The sequence below is a fragment of the Marmota monax genome, unplaced genomic scaffold, assembly GCF_021218885.2.
Source record: "Marmota monax isolate L192 unplaced genomic scaffold, Marmota_monax_Labrador192_F-V1.1 WCK01_AAM20220418_F8-fsc00021, whole genome shotgun sequence".
Lineage (NCBI taxonomy): Eukaryota > Metazoa > Chordata > Mammalia > Rodentia > Sciuridae > Marmota > Marmota monax.
Genome location: NW_026695228.1, coordinates 24809816 through 24827198, shown reverse-complemented (window position 1 = coordinate 24827198; position 17383 = coordinate 24809816). Strand labels below are relative to the sequence as shown.

Below are 17383 nucleotides of genomic sequence, written 5' to 3'. Positions count from 1 at the left end.
GAGACGGCCACTTGCTGCAGTGGGCCCTGAGGGTCTGCGCATCTGCCTCCTGTTTCTGCAGCAGGTGGCCTTGTGCACTTGGGGATAAGGCTGGGTTGTGCATTGGTTGCAGGGTGACCCACTGTGTCTTAGGACCTCAGAATCCACCCCTGCTGGTCACTGGCCAGGGGACCTGAACGATTGCCCGGGCAGGGCCGTGGCGGGAAGGCAGGGGAGCGCCCCAGAAGCGCACCTGGCCCCAGGAGGGCTGGAAAGCTTCGGCTTTATTGTGCCACCTCCATCTGGGACAGGGCGGGGGTGGTCCTCACACTGGGAACCTGGAGGCCAGCGAGCTTCAGCCTGCGCTTCAGGCCCTCCCCGGTGGCTGTGCACGGGGCGGTACTAGCCAGTGCCTGAGCCTGCTCCCCTGAGTCCCAGGCCCCAGGTGGCCGGTGTCTCTGAAGTCCACTCCCGGGGCAGCCCCAGGGGCCAGGGCGGCTCAGCTAGGTCCCTCTCGGCTCAGGCCCCCGCCGTGGCCGATGCGGTACTGTGGACGGCAGCCGGACCAGGACCTGCTCCAGGTTATCTGCCGTGTCCACCACGCGCAGGTGCGGGAGGCCCAGGAAGGCCTCGGCCGAGATGCTTGTCATGTGGAGCCTGTTGGCCCTGCACAGAGAGGCAGCCATGAGGGCAGGGGCAGGGGAGGCCACTGTGGCCAGCAGGCCGCCCCGCCCCGACCTGCACCTGAGGAAGAGGGCGCGCAGGCGGGGCGTGCCCAGGAAGGCCTCGGGGCCCACGGAGCCGATGCGGTTGCCCTGCAGATGCAGCTCCTCCAGGGCCTCGGGCAGGTCCGGGGGCACGAAGGACAGCTCGTTGTGGCTCAGGTCCAGCACCTGAGGAGGGGAGAGAGCACCGTGGCCGGTCACCCCAACCTCCACTCCCGGGGGCTCCTCCTCCTCTCCCCCACCCCCATGGTGGCCTGTCCCTTCACTCTATGAAGGTGACCTGAGTCCCTTCCAGGGCAGGCCCTATTGTCAGTCCTGGGGGCACAGACAGTTGGGGTTCCCACTCCTGCAGCCAATCCCTGGTGGAGACGGGTGTCCCCACACCCCTCATCACTGCCTAACACTTGGGACTCTGTTGACCTTTCTAACTAGGAGGGGGACAGGAGCCGTGCCCCCTGCCCAGCTGCATCCCCAGTGGGAGGTGAAGGGCCTGGCAAGGACCAGACCTGGGTGGCACAGGGAGGTCCCAGGCTGGACCTGTGTGCCCAGCCCAGGGTCCTTCGGTGGCACCACAGGACCTTGGAATGGGGAGGCCCTGGGACAAGAGGGGGGCCCTCTGTGGCCGGCCTCCCTGACCTGCAGGGCCTGCAGCTCGTGCCAGGTGCCAGGCGCGATGTCACCCACGCGGAGTCTGTTGTGCGCCAGGCTGAGCTCCCGCAGCTGCTCGAGCCCGGCCAGGAGCTGAGGCTCCAGGGTCCGCAGCCGGTTGTGCTGCAGCCGCAGGGTGTGCAGGGCTGTGGGCAGGCCCGTGGGCAGCCGGGTCAACTGGTTGCCTGCCAGGTCCAGGCTGCGCAGGGCGCGCAGCCGGTGGAAGGCCCGGTGGTGCACATGCGCGCTGGCCAGGCGGTTGTAGGCCAGGTTGAGCTCAGTGAGGCCAGGCGTGGCGGCCAGGTCGCGGGCACCCAGCACGGCCACGTGGTTGTGAGGCATCACCAGGGCCCGCAGGCGGCGGGGCAGTGCCAGGGGCACGCGGTCTAGCCCGTTGCCGTACAGGTGCAGCGTGTGCAGGCCCCGCAGTGGCCGCAGCGCCCGGGCCGGAAGCCCCGAGGCCCCGAGCGGGTTGTGCTGCAGCAGCAGGTAGCGCAGGCCCTTGGCCCCCCGCAGCCGGGCCGCCTCCACCTGCCGGATGTGGTTTCGGCCCAGGTGCAGGACGACCAGGGTCCGGGGCAGGCCTGCGGGCACCGAGGCCAGCCGGTTGTGGGACAGGTCCAGGTACTCGAGGCTGTGCAGCTTGCTGGTGGGGGAGGGAGGTCAGCCGGCTCTGAGAGGCCCAGTCTCCCATCGGGGGACTGGGGGGTCCTGAGTCAGGTGAGCGCAGACCTCAACTTGGGGGACCGGTTGAGGGGGGAGCAAACATGGGGCGCTCAGAGCTGTGCCAGCCTGAGGGTTAGCTGTGGGGGTTACCGGGCAGACTTCTGGGCCTGAGACGGAGCTGGGACGTTAAATCATAAAACCTCAGTGCCGAGGAGCAGGGGACAAGGATCCCTGCCAGGAGCTCCACTGAACCCGGTATACAGTAGGCACTCATCACACGAGGCCTGGGGAAGCAGTCCTGCAGGGCGGGGGCTGAAGGCCGGAAGTGCTAGCCCCCACTGCGGCTGGAAGCTGCACCTGGAGGCTGCACCCTGCCCACCTGAAGGTCGCGGCATCCAGGCCGCTGTCCGTCAGCAGGTTGTGCTGCAGGTACAGCTCGCGGAGCTGGGTCTGGCGGCTCAGGGCTCCTCGGGGCACCTTGGAGATGAGGTTGTTCTGGGTGAGGGAGAGGATGGGACTCAGGATCTGGGACCCAAGGCTTAGGGGAGCCACGGAAGGCTCTTGAGGAAGGGAGGGCCAAGGAGCTCGCCTTCCTGCCACTGGAATTCTGGGGGTCTATTGGGAGGGTGGAAAGCAAGGAGACAAGCACCCCCCCAGGAGAGTCGAGGGGGACGGTGGGCCACGAGGCGCAAGGGGGGCACCTGCAGGTGGAGCCGCTCCAGCGAGGCGGGCAGGCTGGGCGGCAGGTAGCTGAGCCGGTTGCTGGAGAGGCTGAGGGTGGCGATGGCGTTGGAGCCGCGGAAGGCATCAGGGGGCAGGCCCGCGTTGCTCAGCTGGTTGTTGTGGAGGTACACGGACCTGAGGGGAGCCAGGCTGCGGCCACCAGCCCGCCTCGCCACCCGCAGCCCCTGTGGCCCTGCACCCCAGCTCAGGGCCGCCCACAGCACCGGGGAGTGTGAGTGTGTGTGTGTGTATGTGGGGGGAGTGGGAGTGTGAATGGAAGTATGTGTGTGTGTGTGTGTGTGTGTGAATGTGTGTATGCGTGTGTGTGTGGGAGTGTGGGAGTCGGAGTGTATGTGTGTGGTTGTGAATGTGTGTTTGACTGTGTGTGAGTGTATTGTGTGTGGGGGGTGTGTGTGTGCTGGTGTGGGGAGAGAGTGTGAGATTGTGATGTGGGTGGGTGTGAAAGTGGGAGTGAGTGGGAGTGGGAGTGTGTGGGGGTGGGGGTGAGTGTAAGTGTGTGCGTGCACTCGCGCCTTTCCCTTGCCCAGAGGCCTCCCCGCAGCTCGCAGGCCCTGGACCCCCAGACCCCCAGACCCCCAGTGCAGAGACCTCCCCTGCGACTCCCCAGGGCAGCCACGCCCCAGCCCCTCCCAGAGCAGGCCACGCCCCCTCAGCCCCTCCCAGGGTAAGGGCTACCTCAGTGCAGGCTTCTCCCCAAAGGTGAGCGGGAAGACCTCCGCCACTTGGTTGGCAGCCAGGTCGGCGACACGGAGGGAGCGGGGCAGGAACTGGGGGGCTGCCGAGAGCTGCGAGGGCACAGTTGCTGTCCCGGAGTCCCCCAGCCCACTCTGCCACCCCTGGCTCCCAGGTGCTGTGTGACGCCCTCCAGGCGACACCCTTGCTGGGCTGGCGCTCACCTTGTTGTGGGCCACGTAGATGTGCTGCAGCTGGGTGAGGGACTCGAAGGCTTCGTCAGGCAGGCCTGGGCGGGCGGGGGCGGTGAGGGGACCCAGGCTGGGGGGGCAGGCTGGGGGCTGGAGACAGGCGGCTCCCCAGGCACCCGGTCCCCGCCCCCCGCCCCCACTCCGAAGCCGCAGCTGCCCCGGCCCCCAAGTTTCCACTCTGCTCAGCACAGGGCATTTCTGGGAAGTGCCGCAGAGCTGCCCACAGCCCTTGGGGGGGGGGGGCGGGCAGGGGAGGGGCAGCTGCGACCATGGCCCCACATGCACGGGAGGTGCTGACCCTCAGAGGAGATGAGGTTGTTGTGCAGGTTGAGGGTCCGCAGGCCCCTGAGGCGGGACAGCTCGTTGTATGGGAGCTCCTGGAGCTGGTTATTCTGCAGGGGGGGGGGCGTGGACACCGTGACCCCCAGGGCCCTTTGCTCAGCCCTGACCCCAAGCCCCCACCAGCCCAAACAAGTCCAGACACCCAGCAGCAGCACCGCACAGTCCACTCCAGTCACCCATGGCCCTGACCACAAGCCACCTCCAAGGCCCCACTGCCCCACACCGACCACAGACAACCCAGGCCCCTCCAAGATGCGGACCCGGAAACCTCCCAGATGGGTGCCGGCCTGCCTGCTTGGAACCTGCACTCTGCCACCTCTCTGGACCTCAGTGTCCCTCTTTGGGGCACAAATACCCCATTTTTACCAATTCTTCAAAATCCCACAGCTACCAAGACCTTGACCCCCAACTCCCACCACCCATAGTCAGCCCCACATAATCCCCCACCTCTGACCCCAGGTGCCCCAGCTCTGGCCCCAGGCACCCCACCTCTGACCCCGGCACCCATAACCTCCACCATTGAACGCAAGCCCCAGCCCTCCCCGTCCGAGCGCCCCCACCTCCGCCGCAGACCCCCGCGGCTCAGCCTCTTCACTGCCGGGGTGTCACTCCTGCTGGTGGCCCCCACGCCTCCACCCGCGGCTTCCCCGTCTCCCAGCTTCTCTCCTCTCTGACCCCTGGGTCCCCCTCCGCTCCCTGGGCCCCACCTGCAGGGAGAGGTGCCGAGCGGCCCTGGTGATGTTGTCCGGGAACAGCTGCAGGTCCAGGCCGGCGCAGTCCACCGTGTCGTCCCGGGGACAGGAGCAGCGCCAGGGGCAGGCCCGCGGCGGGGGCTGCGAGCTCTCCCCCGGGTGGGGAAAGGTGGGGTCCTCCATGCCGGGGGCGACCGGGGGTCCCGGCAGCAGCAGCAACAGCAGCAAACTCAGCCGCTGGGAGTGGAGGGAGGGGTCAGCATGGCCCCAGGCCAGTGCGGGTCACCATGGCGACGGGAGCATCCCCTCGTGGGGAGGGACCACCACAGCCAGCGGGCAGAGTGGGGCTGGAGGCCGGGTCGGCCCCCCTCGGACCCCGCCGCACCTTACCATGGCAGCCCCCGCTCGGCCTTCTCGCCCACCCTGAGACCAGGGCTCCTGGTGCCACCGGCAGTCACCCCCTGGAACCTCTGCTGTGACGGCTCCCGTCCTCCATCTCCACACGGGCCACCCCCAGCCTTCTCCCAGGGGCGCAGGGCGGCTGGCCCAGCCCCGTCCCGCCCTGGGGAGGGAGGGAGGGCAGGCAGCCGGATGGGGTGGTGAGGACTGGCCAGCCCAGCCCTCGGCCCCCTCCGTCCCCCTCTGTCCCCCCTGCCCAGCCACCCAGCTTTGCTTCTGTAACCTCAGCCCGCCTGGGGCTGGGCCGGGAGGAGGAATGTTCGAGGAAACGCTGAGATCGCCCTGTCTGGTATTTGGGCCAACCACAGGGTGGGGGGCAGGCGGCTTTGGGGAGGTACCCAAGGAGCCAGGCTAGCAGCCAGGGGTCAAGGGGGCCTGGACCAGGCCTGTCAGCCACACACCAGCCTGGGGACCCTCGGCGGAGTCTGCCACCAGCACCCCCCTCCCCTTCCTTGCTGGCGGCCAGGCACCCCCTCCCCAGATGGCCACAGGGCGGGAGGGAAATTCCAAGGCAGAGGCAGCGGCGGGTCTGGGAGTGAGCCCGGCGGCCTGACCGGCTTCAGCCTGGACCCACCGCCTCTCGGCCTCAGTGTCCCCCTCTGTAAGTGGGGCGACAGCTGTCCCACCTCCCAGGTGCGTGGCAGAGTTCAGCAAGGTCATCCTGGGTTCCCTTTCTGTCACTGTGACCAGATACCTGAGGCCATCAACGTAAGGGAGAAAAGATGGATTTGGCTCATGGCCTCAGAGTCCGGGGTCACCTCACTCCCTTGCTTTGGGCCTCCAGTGACGCAGAACATCATGCAGAAGGGACATGTCAGGAGAAAACGGCTCACCTCCTGGCAGCCAGGGAGCCAGGGAGAGGAAGTGGCTGGGGACAGGAGAGTCACCAAGAAGCCCCTCCAAGGACCTTCCCTTCCTTTCGGTCCACCTCCTACATTGCCATCACCTCCCTGTCGTCCATTTAGCAATGACCCCATCCTCAGGCTAACCGGAGAACAGAGCCCTCCTGAGCCGGTCACTTCCCAAGAGCCCCACCTCTGACATTGCCACATTAGGGACCCAGTGTTCAGTACCCGAGTCCATGGGGGACATTCCAGGTCCTAACCCTGACATACCGTATGGAGGACAATGCCTGAGGGACCTCGGGTCTCCACTCCACCCAGGGTCAGACCCCCAGCAGCTCCACTCACCAGCTGGGCCCGTCAGCTGCCTCGCGCTCCCCCGGGGAGTGGCGGAGTGGTGGGAAGGCTGGGACCAGGCATGATGGAGGGGGGCCGTCTAGACAGGGATTGGTGCATTTGTCTCTGAGGAGTCACCTGGAGGGACGCAGGCGTGATCTGGGGCAGGGAGGGAGCCATCAATGAACAGGGTGTTGCCTGTAGGGCTGTCACCTTGCCTGGAACTTTCTAGTTTTAACACTCAAAAATCCTGTGGCCTTATCTTAACCCCAGGGAAGCAGCAACAAGAACCAAGCTGTTTGCGCTTCTGAAGTGGCTGGGGACACTTGGGAAGGATGGAGGACCTAAACTGAACTAACTAATGCAAACAGAGCTTTTATTGCCTCATGAATGGAAAGATGGGGGAATATGTCCTTCAGGCTCAGCTGGATCCAGGAGCTCGAACGACGTCCTCCAGGTGGATTCTGTCTCCGCCTCTCCACCAGCAGGCTCACCTGTGCAGCGTATTATCCCAGCAGCCAAATGTGCACAACCGCAGCTTCAGCAGAAGCCCCAAGCTGGAATCTCATTGGCCTAGCTTTGGGCACATGTCCACTGTCACCTCCCTACTGTCACAAAGGATAGAATGTGCGGCCTGGCCAGGACTCTCAACCCTCCCCTGTAAATAATGCACGCACTGGCCTTATCTCCCTGCCCGGAACTCTCCTCTCCCCGCCACGCCCTGCCCCGCCCTGACCCTCCCAGTTCCACAGGGACGTTGGTGGAGCACAGTCAACCGCGGTCACCTCACTGTCCAGCACACACCTGCATGATCAACGCTGGGGCTTATGAGGGAGCACACGCAGGGTTCGGCTGCGTGTGTGGGACGGTTTGCCCGGGCTTGGTCCCTAGGTCAGGGAGGGCTGTGGGGTCAGGGAGACGAGGGACAGTTGAGGGAACACCGTGGGCACTAGTGTCGCAATCTCATCTCAGGCTTGGTCGCAGGAAGTGGGAGGCACAGGCTGATGTGCCTACAGTGGATCCAACCTCAAGAGAGAGAGAGGCTGAGGCCGGGCTCCCTCATCAGCCTTCATCTAGATCTAATCCACAAATTACTGCTAGTTCACTGGACACGTGGCTTCTTGGGATAAAGGACATTTCCCAGCCTCCTTTATAGCTAAATGTCACCATACAACCAAGTTCTAGCTAACAGGGTAGAAGCATAAGTGAACTTTGAGGAAAAAAAGAGGGTGCCTTTCTACTTTCTGCTATTGGAATGTAAATGTAATGGCTGGAACTCAGCAGTCATTTTGACATCACACCACCCTGAGAATAGAGGCCTGGAATGGCGGGGCCCCAGAGCAGAAGCAGCCTGAGTCCTGCGTGCCACAGAAGGCCTGGACACCTCTGGACTAGTGCAACATGAGTTTATTAGTCACGTATACTCAGAGGACCCGCCCCCACACACACACCATGAGGAAGCCACAGGAGCGCACCCGGGAGAGTGGATAAGCAGGGCCTGTGGGGTCCCTAGTGACCAAAGGCCAAGGTGAATCTGGTTCCTACAGGAAGGGATCATCGACATGTTCAAATAATTTCACAGGTTGGGGAAAGTGGAACCTGTTGGGTTGAGGACGAGTTGGGAGGCCACTTGGTCCAGCGGAGAGGGGCAGGGGCCAGGATGGAGTCTTTCCTGCTGGGGGGCTCGGGGGGCTGGCATGGAGCTTTGGGCTGTTCATTAAGCCAGCCTTAGTCCTCGGAGTGAGGGAGACAGGGACCCCGACCTGTTTCGGATGCTCTCTCTCCCGTCAGTCTCCGGAGCAGCCTGTTGGGCCTCTGTGGATTCAACCAACCAAGCATCAGAAATCTCGGGCAGGAGACCGTGTGTGTGCACTGCGAGGGCGCAGACTTCCTCGTCACATCACGGGAAGGTGTGATGACTTCACACAGAGTATCGCATGTCACCCACGGCCTTGGAGCTGCACCCTGAGCCCTTCTTACTTCATTTTGAGACACAGTCTCGCTGACTTGCCCGGGCTGGCCTCACACTTGTGATCCTCCTTCCTCGGCCTCCTGTGTTGCTGGGGTCACAGGCATGTGCCACTGGGCCCGGCCTGGTGGCTGCACTGTGGGGCGCTGGCCAGGGCAGCATCCCACACAGAGCACACGCACACTGGACAGCTCACGCTGGGAGTCGGGAGCACAGAGGGACAGGGTCCAGAGGCCCCTCAGGCACGTGTCCCCCGATGGCCTAAGACCCCCCACTAAGCCCTGCACCTGGAGACTCCGCTGCCTCCGATGATATAGCAGCTTGGGGCCAAACTGTGACACGCGGACCTGTGGCCCACTGTCCTTTAGGCCACGGTATGAGCCTCTAGGTGCTGCCAGGTCCCCATCTGGAGCGTCCCCTAGAAGCTCACTTGCTGGAAGCGTCCTGGTCGCTAGGACTATGGGCAGGAGTCACCTGGCCCGGCACAGGGAAGTTCCTGACCCGAGTGTTTTCAACTTGAGGTTGGCTGCACCTGGAGATGCGCCACCCTGGATCCAGCGGCTGCCTCCAGACGCGGGGACACAGAGATGGGGGCTTTGGATCCCGCGGTTACGGAGCCCGAGAACCCTCGCGATCAGTCGGCTGCCTGCAAACTGGGGATCAGGAAAGCCGGAGGTGCAGGTGAACGGGGGTCCCCAGACCTGAGAGTGGGAGGGGGCAGGCATGAGAAGTGTCCCCTGTGGAATCGAAGGCACCAGAAAGAATCTAGAAGGCCGACCTCGCCCAGAGGTGCCTGCCCCAGCTCCGGCAGAGAGCGTGCATCTGGACTCCCTCGGCCCCGGGTCCATCCTGCCCCAGCCGACCCAGCGATGCCCACGCACTTTGGGTCAGCTCCTCCGCCTGTGTTTCCCCCCCCCTGCCTGGGACAGAGACGCTCAGCTTGGATTTAGGACACACCCGGTCAATCCAGGATAATCCCACCTCAAGATCCTTAACTAATTACATCTGCAAACACCCTTTTTCCAAATAAGGTCACATTCACAGGTTCTGGGGGTGAGAACATCTACCTATCCTTTCTTCTTCTTTTTTTAAAATTTTTAATATATATTTATTTTTTAGCTTTAGGTGGACACAATATCTTTATTTTATTTGTATGTGGTGCTGAAGATCGAACCCAGGCCGCACGCATGCCAGGCGAGCACGCTACTACTTGAGCCACATCCCCAGCCCCCTCTTTTTTTAATCTTAAAATTTTGAGACAAGGTCTCAGTTAGTTGCTGAGGCTGGCCTCAAACCGGCGCTCCTCCTGCCTGAGCCTCCTGAGTGACGGAGATGACAGGTGCGCACCACTACACCTGGCTTCTACCCTTTGGGTGGGCCACCTTTCAAATCCTGTATGGACAGATGTGAGTAGGGTGAAATCTTGGTTACAGAGTGAAAGTGACAATATTCATCCTTTCCATACATTAAAAAAAAATATAGAATACACACATAAAAATGTTAAGCCAGGTACGGTGGCCTGCACCTACAGTTGTCTCAGCTACTGGGGAGGCTGAGGATGAAGGATTGGAAGATGGAGGCCCAAGGATTGGAAGATAGAGGCCAGCCTGAGCAACTTAGTGGGATCCTGTCTCCAAAAGCCAAAAATAAAAACAAAACAAAACAAACCAACCTCAAAATACACGGGTAGGCTCTCTGGGGGGAATGGCTGTTGGAGCCAGAAGTAGGTGGGGTTTCTCACGGTCTTTGTATATCTGTGGAATTAAAATAAACTTTATTGAAATATAAATGACAAGCTGTGAGATGAAGTCTTTTTTTTTGTTTTTTTAACTTGTCAATGGACCTTTTAGATGTTGATGGGCCTTTATAGCGTTCATTTATTTACATGCGGTGCTGGGAGAATTGAACCCAGGGCCTCACATGTGCCAGGCAGGTGCTCTGCCACTGGGGGTAGCCTGAAAGCTTGGCAGTACCCCTTTGTCACCCCTCCCCGTGCCCTAAACCCCAGGCAACCTCTCGTCTCTTCCCGTCATTATCGATTACGTTGCATTTTCTAGACATTCACATAAATGGAATCACAGTGGTTTTCTGGTTTTACTTTTTATGCTGAGGATGAAACCCAGGGCCTCGTGGGTGCTGGGCCAGCTCTCTACCACCCAGGGCACCCCCAGCCCGAGTGTGGGATTTTTGGTGTCTGGATTTTTCCACTGAGGGGAGCGATTTTGAAGCTCGCCCGTGTTGCTCTGTGGGTGCCAAGTTCATTCTTTTTTTTTTCCCTTAATTTTCTCTATTTGTTCTAGTTAGCTATGCATGGCAGTGGAACACCTGGACAGAGCACAATTTCTCGTTCTTCTGGCTGTCCATGAAGTGGACCCCCGCCCCCCGCCACAGTTCCATATGCACAGAGGGCGCTAATGGGGATTCATCCTGGGGTCCTTCCTGCCCCATCCCCTCCCTTCGCTCCCCTCAGCCTACAGTGACTCTGGGCCTCTCCCGGGCCCCCTGCGCCCCCTGCGCCCCCTGCGCTGTGCATCAGCGTCCACACATCCGGGGAGACATTCGCTTTTGTTTTGGGGGGACTGGCTGATCCTGCTTAGCATGAAATTCTCCAGCTCCATCCATTGACTGGTTCATCTTTTTTCTTTAGGATTTATATTTTAGTTGTCGTTGGACACAATAAACACCTTTATTTTATTTCCTTACTTCCCCGTGGTGCTGAGGATGGAACCCAGGCCTTGCCCGTGCTGGGGGGCCTCTGTCGCCCAGCCCCAGCCCCAGCCCCGGGTGCATTGTTCTTTATTGTTTCGGCGTGTGAAGGGACGGCCACGTGTCCATCTCTTGTTGATGAACTTCTAGGGCGTCTCCCACATTGGGTTATCACAAATACAGTGGCCATGAACAATCGGGTACAAATCTTTTGAGTAAATATGATTTTTTTTAAAGAAAAAAATTCTTCTCGGGCTGGATCTCGTGGGGAGTCTCCCTGTAACTCCAAGTGGACCCTGATTCTCCACCCAGCCGGAAGGCCCCACCTGGCCACCTGGCCAACACGGGCTGTGGGTCTTTTTCCTTTCAACCATTCTCCCGGGTGTGCCGTGGTATCTCCATGTGGCTTTATTTGCATGTTCTTGATGACAAACAATGCTGAACATCTTTTCGTGTGTTTATCAGCTTTTTATAGGTCTTCTCTTCCCATATGAACACGACGACGCTAAGTAAAAAGTCAATGATGAGCTGGGCGTGGTGGTGCACACCTTAATTCCAGAAACTTGGGAGGCTGAGGCAGGAGGATCGCGAGTTCAAAGCCAGCCTCAGCAGCTTAGCGAGGCCCTAAGCAACTCAGTGAGACCCTGTCTCTAAATAAAATATTAAAAAGGGCTCGGGGTGGGTGGTTCAGTGGTTAAGCACCCAGGATTCAGTCCCTGGTACCAAAAAAAAAAAAAAAAGATTGTACCCGTTATGATTGCTGTTATTACTATTTTTTTAATGAGAAGAAATAACATGTATGGGCAAGGACGTGGAGAAATCGGGGCCACTGTGCAGAGCTGGCCGGAGCGTTATGTACGGTCACAAAACATTTTATAAAAGGTGATGAGATATTTTTACTAGAAACAGGCAAACAATGAAGTTTTTCAGTTCATCTTGCTCCAGGGGATTCGGATCTCTCCTCTTCTGTGCACTTCCTTTGCATATCGCTTTCCTCTGCTCACAGTAATTAATAGCAGCTCAAATGAGGGGGGTGTTTGCAGGAAAGCCCTGGGGGCCGCTGGGTAGCTCACCCCCTCAGGGACCTAGTCTCCTTCCGTCTCCCTGGGGGTGCTGCTGTCCCTGAGGTGAGTTCCACATCCACCTGATCCACTCCAAGCAGCAGGAAGGGAGGTCCTCGCTCCCTCCTCCGTCCCCTTACAAACATGCTCTTTGGGGTATTTGGGGGGTTCTTTTCTTTTGTACCAGGGATTGAACCCAGGAGCGCTTAACCACGGAGCCACATCCCAGCCCGTTTTGTATTTTACTTAGAGACGGGGTCCCACTGAGTGGCTTAGGGCCTCACTAAATTGCTGAGGCTGGCTCTGAACTTGCAATCCTCCTGCCTCAGCCTCCCAAGCTGCTGGGATACGTCCCGCCCCCCAATGGGTATCAAACCCAGGGCCTAGGGCTGGGGCTGGGCTCAGCGGGGAAGCACTTGTCTAGCACGTGTGAGGCCCTGGGTTCGATCCTCAGCACACCACGTAAAAATAAATAAAGGTATCGTGTCCATCTACGACCATAAACAGTGCGCTTTGTGCTGCTCGGCCAGGCCCCCCCCACCGAGCCGCTGGCAGTCTGGTTTACTGTATCTGGGGACAGTGTCTTGGGAGGCGGCTCGGGCTGGCCGTGAACTGGCTTCTGCCTCGTGAACAGCTGGATCCCAGGCTGCGGCTCCACCCGGATCACCCCTGAGTCCTGTGTTTTACGACACAGTGAGGGACAGGAAAACAGGTTCAGTAAGGCCGAAGACGGGCCACCGAGGAGGCAGCTCCGATGGCCTGCATAGGGGGCAGAGGGAGAGGGGACCCTGCGGCCCCAGGAGGGGGCGGGTGAGGCAGGGTAGCAGGTTGGGACGGAGGAGCTGGGCTGTTTCTGGAAGTGCTGTTGAGCGATGGCCGACCCAAGGGAGGGGGAGGCCCCAGACGCAGGGCATCAGAATAGAGGCAGGGAAGGCTGTGGCACGGCGTGCCAGGTGAACACGAGACTCCGTTACTGATTTTGTCTTTCCTTTTTTTTCCCTGTAGTGAGCCTGGAACCAAGCTTCATCGCCAGCCCTTTCTGATTTTTACATCCAGACAGGGCCTCACTAAGTTGCTGAGGCTGGCCTCAAACTTTCGATCCTCCTGCCTCAGCCTCCCCAGTCACTGGGATTACAGGCCTGCTCCCCTGCACCTGGCCTGTGGCTATTTTTTCCAACAGGAGGACAGGGCAGCATGAGCAGCTGGGGACACCAAGAGGACTGAATCAGGCCTTTTTGTGTTCAGAGCCAGCAGTCTCCAGGCTGGGGATGTGGCTCAGTGACAGAGCACTTGGCTGGCATCCACAGGCCCTGGGTTCAAACCCCCGTACGGATGGCGGGGCGGGGGGGGGGGGGAAGCCAGTGGTCTCTGATGTCGGTAGAAAATTTAATTTCTAGTTCCATTTACTTGTCTCGTCCCGTCTCCAGTCTGTTTTCCGTGTATGGCTTGTGATTCGTGTGAGTCAAGTGTGGTCTGAACGCGCACACGCGCACTTGTGTGACCTGTACACGTGCTTGTTGACAGCGGGGGCTGAGGGTTGTCTTCTGGAATGTGACACATGCTCAGAACAAGGGGGAGGGTCATCGGTGATAAAGTTGTGCTCTGTTGTCCCTGAAAAGTAGGGAGAGAAATGAGAGACAGAGAGCGGCTCCCCAGGGACGGTGACCTTCAGCATAGGGGACCACATCTGCAGGAGAAGGAAGGCCTGAGAGGCCAGCATAGGTGGCGGGCCTGGCCCTGGCATCCGAGTACAGAGACCCTTATACTAGAGATCTAAAGACTTATAGGTTTTAAGCTATAAACCAAATAAGGAAAAAATATTGAATAAAATGTGCTCCGTCGAGATGTCCCAGTGGCCATGTGCACCCCTCGCACCCAGATCCTGATTTCTAACTACCATTCTCCAATGGAAGGAATTGGGGGTCCCTGGAGAACTGGTTAATCCCAGGTATATTCTCTGTCTAGCGAGGGCCTGGCTCCGTGATGTCTAGATGGTCCCATCTTCACATGGTGGAACGCTCCGATGAGCTCCCTCCAACTCCTGTTAGAAGTGCCCCGACAAAGTTCATTTTCTGTTGCTGTAACAGAATAACTTAGACTAGATGGTTTATAAAGAAAAAAGGTTCATTCTAGCTCACAGTTCTGGAGTCGGGAAACCTGAGACTGGGCAGCTTCATCGGCTCAGGTTCTGGTGAGGGTCACACGTGAAACCAATCGACGGTTGAAGGTAGAAGGATAGGACCCTGAGAGTAGAAGAGGGAACAAGGGGACCAGACTCCTGCGACCTCTAACCTGTTCCTGCAAGAAAAACATTCATCCTTCAGGAAGGTGGGTCCTGTGCAGCCGCCGTCCTCTCGGAGGCCCCACGGCCTGTCGCTGCCCCTCCGATGGGGACGGAGCGTCACCACCTGATGGCGTCCAAAGGCCCACCTCCTCGCCTCCTCACCCTGGGGGCAGGATTCCTTTCCTTTTCTTTCTTGGCTGGAGATGGAACCCACGGCCTTACACGTGCTGAGCAAGTGCTCCACCCCAAGCTGCGCCCGACCCCAGGGGTTGGGGCTTCATCAGATGAAGTTTGGGATGAGTGATCACATATTTAACCCACAGGAAGAGCTGGGGTTTTTCTGTACTGGGTGTTGAGCCCAGAGATGGTCTACCGCTGAGCTAAACGCCCCGGTCCCATTTATTCACTTATTTATCTGTTGCTGAGGGTCTTGCTCAGTTGCCAGGCTGGCCTCCAACCTGTGGTCCTCCTGGCTCAGCCTCCCCGTCGCTGGGATTACAGGTGTGAGCCACCAGGCCCAGTTAAGAGCCAAGCTCTTGCTCTCTCCTAGGTGTGACCGTCCCACAGGATGGAGCCTCCACGGGATTGGGGGCTGGAGCTCGGACACTAGTGCGGGGTGGGCAGAGAAGCATGCCCGGGTCCCCGGGGGTCCCTCACACTGGGTGGTGGACTAGGAGGGGAAGAGGAGAGAGGAGGACTGTGGGGCGGAGCCTTCACCCTGGCGGGGAGCTCAGCTACCTTCTAAATTAGAATGTGTTCGGGGACCTAATGACGGTGTGTGGAGGAAGGAAAGATGCAACGTGTATTTTTTTGAACTTTTAATTTTGAGATAATTTTAGACTTACAGAAACTTGCAAAAATAATACAGAGACTTCGTGGGTACTCTGCATCCAGCGTAAACACGGGGTGTCCAGTTATTAAAACCAGGAAGTAAATGCCACATAATACTATTAACTAAACTGCTCTGCGTGTTTTAATTTTCGGGGCTGGGGCTGGGGCTGGGGCTCAGGGGCAGAGCGCTCGCCTGGCACGTGTGAGGCCCTGGGTTCGATCCTCAGCACCACATAAAAATAAATAAGTAAAGGCTGTGCTCTATGTGTGTAATGTGAATTATAAGGCATTCCTCTGTCATGTATGACAAATTAGGATAAATAAATAAATAAATGAAGGCACCGTGTACACCTTTTAAAAAATTTCAAAAAAAAAAATGTCACCGTGTTTGCCACCGGGGTTCCTTTTTCTGGTCAAGGATCTCACTGAGGACATCGCATTCCCTCCATCCTGGTCTCCTCCAGTTTATGACACTTTCTCAGAGTTTGCTGGACTTCTATGACAGTGACTCTTTAGTCATTGTGTTCCTTTCCCATGGCTGCCACAGCAATCACCACAGACTGCATGGCTTGCAATAATAGAAATTTATTCTCTCTTGGTTCTGGAGTCCAAAAATCTGAAATCAGGGTATTTGGTTGGCAGAGACTCTAGGGAAGAATCCTTTCCATGCCTTTTCCCCAGATTCTGGCATGTTAGTCAGCTTTCTGTGAGTATAACAAAACACCCGAAATAATCAACTTATAAAGAGAAAAGGTCTGTCTTGGCTCACCATTTAGGAGCTTCCAGTCCATAATTAATTAATTAAGTAATTGGCCTCACTGTTGGGGGCCGTGGCAGCCAGTGCTTCATGGTGGGAAACAAAACTGATCCTCTCATCCAGGAAGCAAAAGGCAGAAAGGGGCTGGGGTCCCTGTCTGCCCTTTGGGGGCTCAACCCCAATGACCTAAGGGCCTCCCCGTAGGTCCCACCTCTCTTCTCCTTTTTTTTCTTGATGCATTCTGATTACACAGGACAGAGTCGCTGTCACACAGTCTTACGTTCCCCACCACTTACAGTTTCCGCCACCTCCCTGTAGTGCCACCCCGGGGACCACCCCTTGTGCCTGAGCTCCGAGATCCCACATCCATCTGCGCCTTCTCCTCCACGGCCATCCCCCTGTGTTCGTGTCCTGTCTATCATGTGCTTGTCGTAGAGACACCAGGCCCTGGAGGAGGAGAAGGCACTGATGAGGCACTGACCCCCTTGGTGGGTGGGGGCGGGGCCCCGGGAAAGCTGCCTAGGGACTTTACCAGCCCGCGACCGTGTGTCTCTGTGGAGAAGCTCCCGGTGGAGATGCTGGGTCCGGCCGGGTGAAGACCACGTGCGGAGAGGTCTGACAGCGTCAAGCACCGATGGCCACGTGGGCAGTGGAACCCACAGTGTCAGACGTCGTCACAAGTGTGACCGCTCCGGCACCTACCAGTCATTCCATTTCATGAATGTGCCCGGGACAGACGTGCTCGGATGCCCTGGGAGATAGGAGATGGAATATTCTAGAAGCGTTTATCACGAGAACCTCCAGCCTCTCCTTCTTACTCTTTTCTCCCCCCTCACCCTCTCTTTCCTCCGCAGAGCTTTACCACCGACTTCTCCCCGTCCCTGCGCCAGCCTTCAGACATGGGATCTCCACCTGTCCTTCCGCAGGACAGCAGGTAAGCACAACCCTGGACGTTTACTGTGTGGTCGTGAAAGGGGGTGAACTGTGGCTCTGCGCGGGGTGGACGGACCACAGCAGGGTACTGTTCAGTGGGGACAGGAGGTCCCAGGAGAGGGTGGCTGTCCGGAAGCCCTTAATGCAAAAACACAGAACAGGCGGATCAAATAATAGATGGTAAGAGATGGGAACATATGGAGACGACGGAACAGAATTCAGGAACGTGAGCACTTTCAGGGGCGTTGGAGAACATCATGTCTTCAAAGATACCGGAATGTTTTTGTTTTAGACGGGTTTTTCATGGTTTGTGTAATGCCTGGGACAGACTGTGATATCCAATATATTATAACACTATCTAACAGTATCCCGTATCCTATGTTCTTTCACAGTGTGCCTTGCCATTTCTGCATCAAGAAGTGGACTATGGCCGGGTGCGGTGGCACACACCTGGGATCCCTGTGCCTTGGGAGGCTGAGGCAGGAG

The 17383-nt window shown here is 58.6% G+C and overlaps 1 protein-coding gene across 1 annotated transcript; it reads right to left on the bottom strand.

The window, feature by feature from the left end:
- Positions 1-245: 245 nt before the first annotated feature.
- Podnl1 (podocan like 1) lies at positions 246-5290 on the bottom strand. The gene is made up of 10 exons (XM_046437045.2): positions 5110-5290; positions 4735-4956; positions 3984-4077; positions 3659-3723; positions 3438-3547; positions 2720-2876; positions 2398-2513; positions 1341-1998; positions 724-872; positions 246-645 (listed from the first exon to the last, which is right to left on the bottom strand). The coding sequence occupies exons 1-10, from the start codon at positions 5110-5112 to the stop codon at positions 483-485; spliced, it is 1737 nt and encodes a 578-aa protein (XP_046293001.1). The 5' UTR covers positions 5113-5290; the 3' UTR covers positions 246-482.
- Between the last annotated feature and the right edge of the window lie 12093 nt (positions 5291-17383).